Source organism: Pristiophorus japonicus, chromosome 30, assembly GCF_044704955.1.
Source record: "Pristiophorus japonicus isolate sPriJap1 chromosome 30, sPriJap1.hap1, whole genome shotgun sequence".
NCBI classification, from domain to species: Eukaryota; Metazoa; Chordata; class Chondrichthyes; family Pristiophoridae; genus Pristiophorus; species Pristiophorus japonicus.
Genome location: NC_092006.1, coordinates 2,419,099 through 2,434,159, shown reverse-complemented (window position 1 = coordinate 2,434,159; position 15,061 = coordinate 2,419,099). Strand labels below are relative to the sequence as shown.

Below are 15,061 nucleotides of genomic sequence, written 5' to 3'. Positions count from 1 at the left end.
CTCTCCAGTGCAACATCCTGGTAAATCTCCTCTGTACCCTCTCGAGTGCAACATCCTGGTAAATCTCCTCTGTACCCTCTCTAGTGCCACATCCTGGTAAATCTCCTCTATACCCTCTCCAGTGCAACATCCTGGTAAATCTCCTCTGTACCCTCTCTAGTGCAACATGCTGGTAAATCTCCTCTGTACCCTCTCCAGTGCAACATCCTGGTAAATCTCCTCTGTACCCTCTCTAGTGCAACATCCTGGTAAATCTCCTCTGTACCCTCTCCAGTGCAACATCCTGGTAAATCTCCTCTGTACCCTCTCTAGTGCAACATCCTGGTAAATCGCCTCTGTACCCTCTCCAGTGCAACATCCTGGTAAATCTCCTCTGTACCCTCTCTAGTGCAACATCCTGGTAAATCTCCTCTGTACCCTCTCTAGTGCAACATCCTGGTAAATCTCCTCTGTACCCTCTCTAGTGCAACATCCTGGTAAATCTCCTCTGTACCCTCTCCAGTGCAACATCCTGGTAAATCGCCTCTGTACCCTCTCCAGTGCAACATCCTGGTAAATCTCCTCTGCACCCTCTCCAGTGCAACATCCTGGTAAATCTCCTCTGTACCCTCTCCAGTGCAACATCCTGGTAAATCTCCTCTGTACCCTCTCTAGTGCAACATTCTGGTAAATTTCCTCTGTACCCTCTCTAGTGCAACATCCTGGTAAATCTCCTCTGTACCCTCTCCAGTGCAACATCCTGGTAAATCTCCTCTGTACCCTCTCTAGTGCAACATCCTGGTAAATCTCCTCTGTACCCTCTCCAGTGCAACATCCTGGTAAATCTCCTCTGTACCCTCTCTAGTGCAACATCCTGGTAAATCTCCTCTGTACCCTCTCGAGTGCAACATCCTGGTAAATCTCCTCTGTACCCTCTCCAGTGCAACATCCTGGTAAATCTCCTCTGTACTCTCTCTAGTGCAACATCCTGGTAAATCTCCTCTGTACCCTCTCTAGTGCAACATCCTGGTAAATCTCCTTTGTACCCTCTCTAGTGCAACATCCTGGTAAATCTCCTCTGTACCCTCTCCAGTGCAACATCCTGGTAAATCTCCTCTGTACCCTCTCTAGTGCAACATCCTGGTAAATCTCCTCTGTACCCTCTCTAGTGCAACATCCTGGTAAATCTCCTCTGTACCCTCTCCAGTGCAACATCCTGGTAAATCTCCTCTGTACCCTCTCCAGTGCAACATCCTGGTAAATCTCCTCTGTACCCTCTCCAGTGCAACATCCTGGTAAATCTCCTCTGTACCCTCTCCAGTGCAACATCCTGGTAAATCTCCTCTGTACTCTCTCCAGTGCAACATCCTGGTAAATCTCCTCTGTACCCTCTCTGGTGCAACATCCTGGTAAATCTCCTCTGTACCCTCTCTAGTGCAACATCCTGGTAAATCTCCTCTGTACCCTCTCCAGTGCAACATCCTGGTAAATCGCCTCTGTACCCTCTCCAGTGCAACATCCTGGTAAATCTCCTCTGCACCCTCTCCAGTGCAACATCCTGGTAAATCTCCTCTGTACCCTCTCCAGTGCAACATCCTGGTAAATCTCCTCTGTACCCTCTCTCGTGCAACATCCTGGTAAATTTCCTCTGTACCCTCTCTAGTGCAACATCCTGGTAAATCTCCTCTGTACCCTCTCCAGTGCAACATCCTGGTAAATCTCCTCTGTACCCTCTCTAGTGCAACATCCTGGTAAATCTCCTCTGTACCCTCTCCAGTGCAACATCCTGGTAAATCTCCTCTGTACCCTCTCTAGTGCAACATCCTGGTAAATCTCCTCTACCCTCTCCAGTGCAACATCCTGGTAAATCTCCTCTGTACCCTCTCCAGTGCAACATCCTGGTAAATCTCCTCTGTACTCTCTCTAGTGCAACATCCTGGTAAATCTCCTCTGTACCCTCTCCAGTGCAACATCCTGGTAAATCTCCTTTGTACCCTCTCTAGTGCAACATCCTGGTAAATCTCCTCTGTACCCTCTCCAGTGCAACATCCTGGTAAATCTCCTCTGTACCCTCTCCAGTGCAACATCCTGGTAAATCTCCTCTGTACCGTCTCCAGTGCAACATCCTGGTAAATCTCCTCTGTACCCTCTCTAGTGCAACATCCTGGTAAATCTCCTCTGTACCCTCTCCAGTGCAACATCCTGGTAAATCTCCTCTGTACCCTCTCTAGTGCAACATCCTGGTAAATCTCCTCTGTACCCTCTCTAGTGCAACATCCTGGTAAATCTCCTCTGTGCCCTCTGTAGTGCAACATCCTGGTAAATCTCCTCTGTACCCTCTCCAGTGCAACATCCTGGTAAATCTCCTCTGTACCCTCTCCAGTGCAACATCCTGGTAAATCTCCTCTGTACCCTCTCTAGTGCAACATCCTGGTAAATCTCCTCTGTACCCTCTCCAGTGCAACATCCTGGTAAATCTCCTCTGTACCCTCTCTAGTGCAACATCCTGGTAAATCTCCTCTGTACCCTCTCCAGTGCAACATCCTGGTAAATCTCCTCTGTACCCTCTCCAGTGCAACATCCTGGTAAATCTCCTCTGTACCCTCTCTAGTGCAACATCCTGGTAAATCTCCTCTGTACCCTCTCTGGTTTAATCGCATCTTTTCTGTCAAAGCTTCAACCTCTTCCACACCTCTGCAGTCAGTCTCTCGTACATCCCCCTCCCCCAACCGCTCCACCATCGGCGCCCGTGCATTCAACGCATTTCTGTAGCGCCTTTCACCCCGTCAGGACGTCCCAAAGCGCTTTACAGCCAATGAAATGCTTTTTTTTTTGGAGTGTAGTCACTGTTGTAATGTGGGAAACACGGCAGCTCAATTGCGCACAGCAAGCTCCCACAATGTGATAATGACCCAGATGATCAGTTTTTTGTTATATTGATTGAGGGATAAGTATTGTCCCCAGGACACAGGGGATAACTACACCTGCTCTTCTACGAAATTGTGACATGAGATATTTTACATCCACTTCAGAAAGCTAACAGGGCCTCGCTTTAATGTCTCATCCAAAAGACGGCACCTCCGATAGTGCGGCGCTCCCTCAGTACTGCCCCTCCGACAGTGCGGCGCTCCCTCAGTACCGCCCCTCCGACAGTGCGGCGCTCCCTCAGTACTGCCCCTCCGACAGTGCGGCGCTCCCTCAGTACTGCCCCTCCGACAGTGCGGTGCTCCCTCAGTACTGCCTCTCCGACAGTGCGGCGCTCCCTCAGTACTGCCCCTCCGACAGTGCGGCGCTCCCTCAGTACTGCCCCTCAGACAGTGCGGCGCTCCCTCAGTACCGCCCCTCCGACAGTGCGGCACTCCCTCAGTACAGCCCCTCCGACAGTGCGGCACTCCCTCAGGACTGCCCCTCCGACAGTGCGGCGCTCCCTCAGTACCGCCCCTCCGACAGTGCGGCGCTCCCTCAGCACTGCCCCTCCGACAGTGCGGCGCTCCCTCAGCACCGCCCCTCCGACAGTGCGGCGCTCCCTCAGTACTGCCCCTCCGACAGTGCGGCACTCCCTCAGCACCGCCCCTCCGACAGTGCGGCACTCCCTCTGTACCGCCCCTCCGACAGTGCGGCACTCCCTCAGTACTGCCCCTCCGACAGTGCGGCGCTCCCTCAGTACTGCCCCTCCGACAGTGCGGCGCTCCCTCAGTACTGCCCCTCCGACAGTGCGGCACTCCCTCAGCACCGCCCCTCCGACAGTGCGGCACTCCCTCAGCACCGCCCCTCCGACAGTGCGGCACTCCCTCAGCACTGCCCCTCCGACAGTGCGGCGCTCCCTCAGTACTGCCCCTCCGACAGTGCGGCACTCCCTCAGTACTGCCCCTCCGACAGTGCGGCGCTCCCTCAGTACTCAGAACAATTTTGAAACAGTTTCTCAGTCTCTTTTTTTTCAATGGTGAGGGTTTTATTTTGAGCCTGTGTACATTTTCTACATCCGGAGTGAAACGATTACACAGCTGGAAGGGATGCTTGAGCGATCGAGAAAGAGAGAGAGAGAGAATGTGTCAGTGTGACAGGGTCTCACATTATTATGGCAAACAAGCAAACTACTTTTAGCAGACAAGCGGGAGAACTGACACGGGGGTGCGAGCTGTGTGTGGGGTCGACCTGGAACCGACCTGGTCACACTGATCCCCTCGGACTATCGCACTGGGTCCCAGATCAGTCAGTACCAGAGCCTCTTGTTATCCTGTGATCATCGCCCGGGAACAGTTCATCAGCTTTCATACATCCCACTCGCCATCAGGGACCCCTTTATACAGAGTCTCGCCATCGGGGACCCCATTACACAGAGTCTCGCCATCGGGGACTCCTTTATACAGAGTCTCGCCATCGGGGACCCCTTTATACAGAGTCTCGCCATCGGGGACCCCATTACACAGAGTCTCGCCATCGGGGACCCCTTTATACAGAGTCTCGCCATCGGGGACCCCATTACACAGAGTCTCGCCATCGGGGACCCCTTTATACAGAGTCTCGCCATCGGGGACCCCTTTATACAGAGTCTCGCCATCGGGGACCCCTTTGTACAGAGTCTCGCCATCGGGGACCCCTTTGTACAGAGTCTCGCCATCGGGGACCCCTTTATACAGAGTCTCGCCATCGGGGACCCCTTTGTACAGAGTCTCGCCATCGGGGACCCCTTTATACAGAGTCTCGCCATCGGGGACCCCTTTATACAGAGTCTCGCCATCGGGGACCCCTTTATACAGAGTCTCGCCATCGGGGACCCCTTTATACAGAGTCTCGCCATCGGGGACCCCTTTATACAGAGTCTCGCCATCGGGGACCCCTTTATACAGAGTCTCGCCATCGGGGACCCCTTTATACAGAGTCTCGCCATCGGGGACCCCTTTGTACAGAGTCTCGCCATCGGGGACCCCTTTGTACAGAGTCTCGCCATCGGGGACCCCTTTATACAGAGTCTCGCCATCGGGGACCCCTTTGTACAGAGTCTCGCCATCGGGGACCCCTTTATACAGAGTCTCGCCATCGGGGACCCCTTTATACAGAGTCTCGCCATCGGGGACCCCTTTATACAGAGTCTCGCCATCGGGGACCCCTTTATACAGAGTCTCGCCATCGGGGACCCCTTTATACAGAGTCTCGCCATCGGGGACCCCTTTATACAGAGTCTCGCCATCGGGGACCCCTTTATACAGAGTCTCGCCATCGGGGACCCCTTTATACAGAGTCTCGCCATCGGGGACCCCTTTATACAGAGTCTCGCCATCGGGGACCCCTTTATACAGAGTCTCGCCATCGGGGACCCCTTTATACAGAGTGTGTGGGACCCCATTGACCGAATAACGACGTCTCTCCCTCCCCCCCTCGCAGTGCGCAAGGACCAGAGATGTGAGCTGAACTGCCGGCCTGCAGGCTATCGCTTCTACGTGAGACACGCTGACCAAGTGGTGGACGGGACCCCCTGCGAGAGCAACTCCAGCGATGTGTGTGTGGGCGGGCGCTGCCTGGTGAGTCCCCCTCCCCTCTCCACCGTTCCCTCCGCAACGCTCTCTCTCCCTCTCCCTCCCCTCTCCTTCCCTCCCTCTCTCCCTCTCTCCCCCTCTCCCTCTCTCCTTCCCTCCCCCCTCTCCTTTCCTCCCCCCTCTCCTTCCCTCCCCCCTCTCCTTCCCTCCCCCCTCTCCTTCCCTCCCTCCTCTCCTTCCCTCCCCCCTCTCCTTCCCTCCCCCCTCTCCTTCCCTCCCCCCTCTCTTTCCCTCCCCCCTCTCCCCCTCTCCCCCTCTCCCCCTCTCTCCCTCTCTCCCTCTCTCCCTCTCTCCTCCTCTCCCCCTCTCCCTCTCTCCCTCTCTCCCCCTCTCCTTCCCTCCCCCCTCTCCTTCCCTCCCCCCTCTCCTTCCCTCCCCCCTCTCCTTCCCTCCCCCCTCGCCTTCCCTCCCCCCTCGCCTTCCCTCCCCCCTCGCCTTCCCTCCCCCCTCGCCTTCCCTCCCCCCTCGCCTTCCCTCCCCCCTCGCCTTCCCTCCCCCCTCGCCTTCCCTCCCCCCTCGCCTTCCCTCCCCCCTCGCCTTCCCTCCCCCCTCGCCTTCCCTCCCCCCTCGCCTTCCCGCCTTCCCTCCCCCCTCGCCTTCCCTCCCCCCTCGCCTTCCCTCCCCCCTCGCCTTCCCTCCCCCCTCTCCTTCCCTCCCCCCTCGCCTTCCCCCCCCCCTCGCCTTCCCTCCCCCCTCGCCTTCCCTCCCCCCTCGCCTTCCCTCCCCCCTCGCCTTCCCTCCCCCCTCGCCTTCCCTCCCCCCTCGCCTTCCCTCCCCCCTCGCCTTCCCTCCCCCCTCGCCTTCCCTCCCCCCTCGCCTTCCCTCCCCCCTCGCCTTCCCTCCCCCCTCGCCTTCCCTCCCCCCTCGCCTTCCCTCCCCCCTCGCCTTCCCTCCCCCCTCGCCTTCCCTCCCCCCTCTCCTTCCCTCCCCTCTCCCCCTCCTCCCCCACTCTATCGCCCACTTTCACCCCCGGGGCATCAGTGGTGGGGATCTCTGTGTGAGCCCAGTTAACCAGCTGATTAAATGGGTGACTGTGTTTTGTTACCCACAATCTGCTCAACGTTCACAAAGGGGTGGGAGCCCCCCTACAGTGAAAGGGTCATAACTAACATCGCCCGTCTCCGCCCCCTGCCTCAGCTCATCCGCTGCTGAAGCCCTCATCCGTGCCTTTGTTACCTCCAGACTTGACTATTCCAACACACTCCTGGCCGGCCTCCCACATTCTACCCGACGTAAACTAGAGGTGATCCAAAACTTGGCTGCCCCCGTGTCCTAACTCACACCCAGTCCCACTCACCCATCACCCCCTGTGCTCGCTGCCCCGTATCCTAACTCACACCCAGTCCCACTCACCCATCACCCCCTGTGCTCGCTGTCCCGTGTCCTAACTCGCACCGAGTCCCGCTCACCCATCACCCCCTGTGCTCACTGCCCCGTGTCCTAACTCACACCCAGTCCCACTCACCCATCACCCCCTGTGCTCACTGCCCCGTGTCCTAACTCGCACCGAGTCCCGCTCACCCATCACCCCCTGTGCTCGCTGACCCGTGTCCTAACTCACACCCAGTCCCACTCACCCATCACACCCTGTGCTCACTGCCCCGTGTCCTAACTCACACCCAGTCCCGCTCACCCATCACCCCCTGTGCTCGCTGACCCGTGTCCTAACTCGCACCCAGTCCCGCTCACCCATCACCCTCTGTGCTCGCTGCCCCGTGTCCTAACTCGCACCGAGTCCCACTCACCCATCACCCCCTGTGCTCGCTGCCCCGTGTCCTAACTCGCACCCAGTCCCACTCACCCATCACCCCCTGTGCTCACTGACCCGTGTCCTAACTCGCACCGAGTCCCGCTCACCCATCACCCCCTGTGCTCACTGCCCCGTGTCCTAACTCGCACCGAGTCCCGCTCACCCATCACCCCCTGTGCTCGCTGACCTACACTGGCTCCCGGTCCAGCAACACTTCGATTTCAAAATTCTCATCCATGTTTTCAAATACCTCCAGCCCCTACACGCCTCCCGGTCTCTGTAACCTCTTCCAGCCCCTACACCCCTCCCTATCTCTGTAACCTCCTCCAGCCCCTACACCCCTCCCTATCTCTGTAACCTCCTCCAGCCCCTACACCCCTCCCTATCTCTGTAACCTCCTCCAGCCCCTACACCCCTCCCTATCTCTGTAACCTCCTCCAGCCCCTACACCCCTCCCTATCTCTGTAACCCCCTCCAGACCCTACACCCTTCCCTAACCTCCTCCAGCCCCTACACCCCTCCCTATATCTGTAACCCCCTCCAGCCCCCACACCCCTCCCTATCTCTGTAACCTCCTCCAGCCCCTACACCCCTCCCTATATCTGTAACCCCCTCCAGCCCCACTACCCCCCCGAGATCTCTGCGCTCCTCTAATTCTGCCCTCCTGAGCACCCTGATTATAATCGCTCCACCATCGGTGGCCGTGCCTTCAGCTGCCTGGGCCCCAAGCTCTGGAACTCCCTCCCTAAACCTCTCCGCCTCTCTCCTCCTTTAAGACGCAGCTTAAAACCTCCCTCTGTGACCCAGCTTTTGGTCGCCTGTCCCTAATATCTCCTGATGTGGCTCGGGGTGGTGGGTGGGGGGGGTCACATTTTGCTGCTTTGAAGTGCCTTTGGACGTTTTCCTACGCTGTATAAATGCCGGTTTGTGTGCTGCCAGCTGTTGCTGACTCTCCACTTTGCCCCCCCTCCACAGACGCCGGGCTGTGACGGGACCCTGGGATCGGCCTCGCGGCCCGACAAGTGCGGTGTGTGCGGTGGGGACGGCTCCAGCTGTGAGCTGGTCTTTGGCACCTTCGAGGACACCCAGGTCAACGTGGGCTACCACAAGATCATCGAGATCCCCAGCGGCGCCATCAACATCAACGTGACCGAGATGGCCCGCAGCCGCAACTACCTGGGTGAGCGGGGGTGGTGGGGGGGCGAGGTGCGTAGGGCTATTTGACCAGGGGTGGAAGAACGGCGAGGCCGGGGCTGTGCAATAACGCCCCGTGGGCGGGGGCTATTCTACCAGGGGTGGAAGCACACCGAGCTCAGGACTGTGCAGTAACACTCCGCGTCGGGTGGGGAGGCTATTTGACCAGGGGTGGAAGCACGCCGAGCTCGGGACAGCGCACTAACACTCCGTGGGGGGAGAGGGGGGAAGGATGCGGAATGGGATCGGGAAACATAGAAAATAGGTGCAGGAGTGGGCCATTCGGCCCTTCTAGCCTGCACCGCCATTCAATGAGTTCATGGCTGAACATGAAACTTCAGTACCCCATTTCTCACCATACCCCTTGATCCCCCGAGTAGTAAGGACTTCATCTAACTCCTTTTTGAATATATTTAGTGAATTGGCCTCAACAACTTTCTGTGGTAGAGAATTCCACAGGTTCACCACTCTCTGGGTGAAGAAGTTCCTCCGCATCTCGGTCCTAAATGGCTTACCCCTTATCCTTAGACTGTGACCCCTGGTTCTGGACTTCCCCAACATCGGGAACATTCTTCCTGCATCTAACCTGTCTAAACCCATCAGAATTTTAAATGTTTCTATGAGATCCCCTCTCATTCTTCTGAACTCCAGTGAATACAAGCCCAGTTGATCCAGTCTTTCTTGATAGGTCAGTCCCGCCATCCCGGGAATCAGTCTGGTGAACTTTCGCTGCACTCCCTCAATAGCAAGAATGTCCTTCCTCAAGTTGGGAGACCAAAACTGTACACAATACTCCAGGTGTGGCCTCACCAAGGCCCTGTACAACTGTAGCAACACCTCCCTGCCCCTGTACTCAAATCCCCTCGCTATGAAGGCCAACATGCCATTTGCTTTCTTAACCGCCTGCTGTACCTGCATGCCAACCTTCAATGACTGATGTACCATGACACCCAGGTCTCGTTGCACCTTCCCTTTTCCTAATCTGTCACCATTCAGATAATAGTCTGTCTCTCTGTTTTTACCACCAAAGTGGATAACCTCACATTTATCCACATTATACTTCATCTGCCATGCATTTGCCCACTCATCTAACCTATCCAAGTCGCTCTGCAGCCTCATAGCATCCTCCTCGCAGCTCACACTGCCACCCAACTTAGTGTCATCCGCAAATTTGGAGATACTACATTTAATCCCCTCGTCTAAATCATTAATGTACAGTGTAAACAGCTGGGGCCCCAGCACAGAACCTTGCGGTTCCCCACTAGTCACTGCCTGCCATTCTGAAAAGTACCCATTTACTCCTACTCTTTGCTTCCTGTCTGACAACCAGTTCTCAATCCATGTCAGCACACTACCCCCAATCCCATGTGCTTTAACTTTGCACATTAATCTCTTGTGTGGGACCTTGTCGAAAGCCTTCTGAAAGTCCAAATATACCACATCAACTGGTTCTCCCTTGTCCACTCTACTGGAAACATCCTCAAAAAATTCCAGAAGATTTGTCAAGCATGATTTCCCTTTCACAAATCCATGCTGACTTGGACCTATCATGTCACCTCTTTCCAAATGCGCTGCTATGACATCCTTAATAATTGATTCCATCATTTTACCCACTACTGAGGTCAGGCTGACCGGTCTATAATTCCCTGTTTTCTCTCTCCCTCCTTTTTTAAAAAGTGGGGTTACATTGGCTACCCTCCACTCGATAGAAACGGATCCAGAGTCAATGGAATATTGGAAAATGACTGTCAATGCATCCGCTATTTCCAAGGCCACCTCCTTAAGTACTCTGGGATGCAGTCCATCAGGCCCTGGGGATTTATCGGCCTTCAATCCCATCAATTTCCCCAACACAATTTCCCGACTAATAAGGATTTCCCTCAGTTCCTCCTTCTTACTAGACCCTCTGACCCCTTTTATATCCGGAAGGTTGTTTGTGTGCTCCTCAGTGAATACCGAACCAAAGTACTTGTTCAATTGGTCCGCCATTTCTTTGTTCCCCGTTATGACTTCCCCTGATTCTGACTTCAGGGGACCTACGTTTGTCTTTACTAACCTTTTTCTCTTTACATATCTATAGAAACTTTTGCAATCCGTCTTAATGTTCCCTGCAAGCTTCTTCTCGTACTCCATTTTCCCTGCCCTAATCAAACCCTTTGTCCTCCTCTGCTGAGTTCTAAATTTCTCCCAGTCCCCGGGTTCGCTGCTATTTCTGGCCAATTTGTATGCCACTTCCTTGGCTTTAATGCTATCCCTGATTTCCCTTGATAGCCACGGTTGAGCCACCTTCCCTTTTTTATTTTTACGCCAGACAGGAATGTACAATTGTTGTAGTTCATCCATGCGGTCTCTAAATGTCTGCCATTGCCCATCCACAGTCAACCCCTTCAGTATCATTCGCCAATCTATCCTAGCCAATTCACGCCTCATACCTTCAAAGTTACCCTTCTTTAAGTTCTGGACCATGGTCTCTGAATTAACTGTTTCATTCTCCATCCTAATGCAGAATTCCACCATATTATGGTCACTCTTCCCCAAGGGGCCTCGCACAACGAGATTGCTAAGGGCCCGATCAGTCCGAAGCCGACCGATGGTCCTAGATACACACTGTGCAAGAGGAGGTCATTCGGCCCATCGTCCCCTCTCTAAGGGTGGTGAATCTTTGGTATTCTCTGACCCAGAGAGCTGTGGAGGCTGGGTCATTGAAGATATTTAAGGCGGAGAGAGACAGAATTTTGAGCAATAATGGAGTTAAGGGTTCTGGGGAGCGGGCGGGGAAGTGGAACTGAGGCCACGATCAGATCAGCCATGATCTTATTAAATGGCGGAGCAGGCTGAAGGGGCCGTATGGCCGACTCCGGCTCCTATTTCTTACTGTATTTATCTAACGCCTTTAACCTGAAGGCACGGCTGCCAATGGCAGAGCGATGGACATCGGGGGATGCGCAGGAGGCCAGAATTGGAGCGCAGAGATGTTGGAGGGGTGTAGGGGCTGGAAGGGGTTACAGAGATAGGGAGCAGTGTAGGGGCCAGCGGGGATACAGAGATAGGGAGGGGTGTCGGGGGCTGGAGGGGGTTACACAGATAGGGAGGAGTGTCGGGCTGGAGGAGGTTACGGAGATAGGGAAGGGTGTAGGGGGCTGGAGGGGGTTACAGAGATAGGGAGGAGTGTCGGGCTGGAGGGGGTTACACAGATAGGGAGGGGTGTCGGGCTGGAGGAGGTTACGGAGATAGGGAGGAGTGTCGGGCTGGAGGGGGTTACACAGATAGGGAGGGGTGTCGGGCTGGAGGAGGTTACGGAGATAGGGAGGAGTGTAGGGGCTGGAGGGATTTGAAGACGAGGATGAGAATTTTGAAATCGAGGTGTTATCGGACCTGGTGCCAATGTCGGTCAGCGAGCACAGGGGGTGATGGGTGAGTGGGACTCGGTGTGAGTTAGGACACGGGGCAGTGAGCACAGGGGGTGATGGGTGAGTGGGACTCGGTGTGAGTTAGTACACGGGGCAGTGAGCACAGGGGGTGATGGGTGAGTGGGACTCAGTGCGAGTTAGGACACGGGGCAGTGAGCACAGGGGGTGATGGGTGAGTGGGACTCGGTGTGAGTTAGTACACGGGGCAGCGAGCACAGGGGGTGATGGGTGAGTGGGACTGGGTGTGAGTTAGTACACGGGGCAGCGAGCACAGGGGGTGATGGGTGAGTGGGACTGGGTGCGAGTTAGTACACGGGGCAGCGAGCACAGGGGGTGATGGGTGAGTGGGACTGGGTGTGAGTTAGGACACGGGGCAGCGAGCACAGGGGGTGATGGGTGAGTGGGACTGGGTGTGAGTTAGGACACGGGTCAGTGAGCACAGGGGGTGATGGGTGAGTGGGACTGGGTGTGAGTTAGGACACGGGGTCAGTGAGCACAGGGGGTGATGGGTGAGCGGGACTGGGTGCGAGTTAGGACACGAGGCAGTGAGCACAGGGGGTGATGGGTGAGCGGGACTGGGTGTGAGTTAGGACACAGGGCAGTGAGCACAGGAGGTGATGGGTGAGTGGGACTCGGTGTGAGTTAGGACACGGGGCAGCGAGCACAGAGGGTGATGGGTGAGCGGGACTCGGTGCGAGTTAGGACACAGGGCAGCGAGCACAGGAGGTGATGGGTGAGCGGGACTCGGTGCGAGTTAGGACACGGGGCAGCGAGCACAGGGGGTGATGGGTGAGCGGGACTGGGTGCGAGTTAGGACACTGGGCAGCGAGCACAGGGGGTGATGGGTGAGTGGGACTGGATGTGAGTTAGGACACGGGGCAGTGAGCACAGGGGGTGATGGGTGAGTGGGACTGGGTGCGAGTTAGGACACGGGGCAGTGAGCACAGGGTGTGATGGGTGAGTGGGACTCTGTGTGAGTTAGGACACGGGGCAGTGAGCACGGGATGATGGGTGAGTGGGACTCGGTGCGAGTTAGGACACGGGGCAGTGAGCACAGGGAGCGATGGGTGAGTGGGACTGGGTGCGAGTTAGGACACGGGGTCAGTGAGCACAGGGGGTGATGGGTGAATGGGACTCGGTACGAGTTAGGACACGGGGCAGGGGGTGATGGGTGAGCGGGACTGGGTGCGAGTTAGGACACGGGGCAGTGAGCACAGGGAGCGATGGGTGAGTGGGACTGGGTGCGAGTTAGGACACGGGGCAGCGAGCACAGGGGGTGATGGGTGAGTGGGACTCGGTGCGAGTTAGGACACGGGGCAGCGAGCACAGGGGGTGATGGGTGAGTGGGACTGGGTGTGAGTTAGGACACGGGGTCAGTGAGCACAGGGGGTGATGGGTGAGCGGGACTGGGTGTGAGTTAGGACACGGGGCAGTGAGCACAGGGGGTGATGGGTGAGCGGGACTGGGTGTGAGTTAGGACACGGGGCAGTGAGCACAGGGGGTGATGGGTGAGTGGGACTCGGTGCGAGTTAGGACACGGGGCAGTGAGCACAGGGGGTGATGGGTGAGTGGAACTGGGTGCGAGTTAGGACACGGGGCAGCGAGCACAGGGGGTGATGGGTGAGCGGGACTGGGTGTGAGTTAGGACACGGGGTCAGTGAGCACAGGGGGTGATGGGTGAGTGGGACTGGGTGTGAGTTAGGACACGGGGTCAGTGAGCACAGGGGGTGATGGGTGAGTGGGACTGGGTGTGAGTTAGGACACGGGGCAGTGAGCACAGGGGGTGATGGGTGAGTGGGACTGGGTGCGAGTTAGGACACGGGGCAGTGAGCACAGGGGGTGATGGGTGAGTGGGACTGGGTGTGAGTTAGGACACGGGGTCAGTGAGCACAGGGGGTGATGGGTGAGTGGGACTGGGTGTGAGTTAGGACACGGGTCAGTGAGCACAGGGGGTGATGGGTGAGTGGGACTGGGTGTGAGTTAGGACACGGGGCAGTGAGCACAGGGGGTGATGGGTGAGTGGGACTGGGTGCGAGTTAGGACACGGGGCAGTGAGCACAGGGGGTGATGGGTGAGTGGGACTGGGTGTGAGTTAGGACACGGGGTCAGTGAGCACAGGGGGTGATGGGTGAGTGGGACTGGGTGTGAGTTAGGACACGGGTCAGTGAGCACAGGGGGTGATGGGTGAGTGGGACTGGGTGTGAGTTAGGACACGGGGCACAGGGGGTGATGGGTGAGTGGGACTTGGTACGAGTTAGTACACGGGGCACAGGGGGTGATGGGTGAGCGGGACTTGGTGCGAGTTAGGACACGGGGACAGCCGAGTTTTGGACAAGCTCTTGGTTACAGAGGGTGGGAAAGTGGGAGGCCGGCCAGGAGAGCGTTGGAAGAGTCGGAGTGTGGAGGTTAACAAGGGCACGGATGAGGGGTTGAATGCTCAGGGGTGCTGGGGTCCACTTGCAGAGAGACAAGCCAGCACGGAGAGAGGGAGAGAGGGAGAGAGGGAGAGAGGGAGAGAGGGAGAGAGGGAGAGAGGGAGAGAGGGAGAGAGGGAGAGAGGGAGAGAGGGGTGGAGACCTGGGACCACACATAGCTCAGCCCGGCACCGCACTGCGCACTTCCCAAGCTGGCCAGTGGAGGGAGCGAGTGAGCGGGTGACACTAAAGCTGTCGCAATTCCCCCCTCCCACCCTTCCAGCATTGCGAAGCCGATCAGGCCGTTCGATAATCAACGGGAACTGGGCGATCGATCGGCCTGGCAAGTACGAGGCGGCCGGGACCATGTTCATGTACAAGCGGCCGACCGAGACCAGCGGGGAGTCCTTCTACGCCGAGGGGCCGACAACCGAGAGTCTGGATGTTTATGTAAGTGTGGAAAACGGAGCCCGTAATACTGAGCGCACCACCAGGGGGAGACAATGACCACACAGCGCATTTATACAGAGCTTCACCAGAGCGTGACCAAACTACCATTGATGAGGGCAGTGTGAAGGGAGCTTTACTCTGTATCTAACCCCCCGTACCTGCCCTGGGAGTGTTTGATGGGACAGTGTAGAGGGAGCTTTACTCTGTATCTAACCCCCTGTACCTGCCCTGGGAGTGTTTGATGGGACAGTGTAGAGGGAGCTTTACTCTGTATCTAACCCCCTGTACCTGCCCTGGGAGTGTTTGATGGGACAGTGTAGAGGGAGC

General features: G+C 56.7%; 1 protein-coding gene across 1 annotated transcript in view; it reads left to right on the top strand.

The window, feature by feature from the left end:
• The window catches only part of LOC139240148 (thrombospondin type-1 domain-containing protein 4-like), a 127,306-nt gene that overhangs the window by 84,990 nt on the left and 27,255 nt on the right, over window positions 1-15,061 (top strand). Inside the window, exons 7-9 of the mRNA XM_070868530.1 lie at window positions 5,365-5,501; window positions 8,242-8,446; window positions 14,568-14,734. Of these exons, the coding sequence (XP_070724631.1) occupies window positions 5,365-5,501; window positions 8,242-8,446; window positions 14,568-14,734 (509 nt within the window). The remainder of the gene's footprint in view (window positions 1-5,364; window positions 5,502-8,241; window positions 8,447-14,567; window positions 14,735-15,061) is intronic.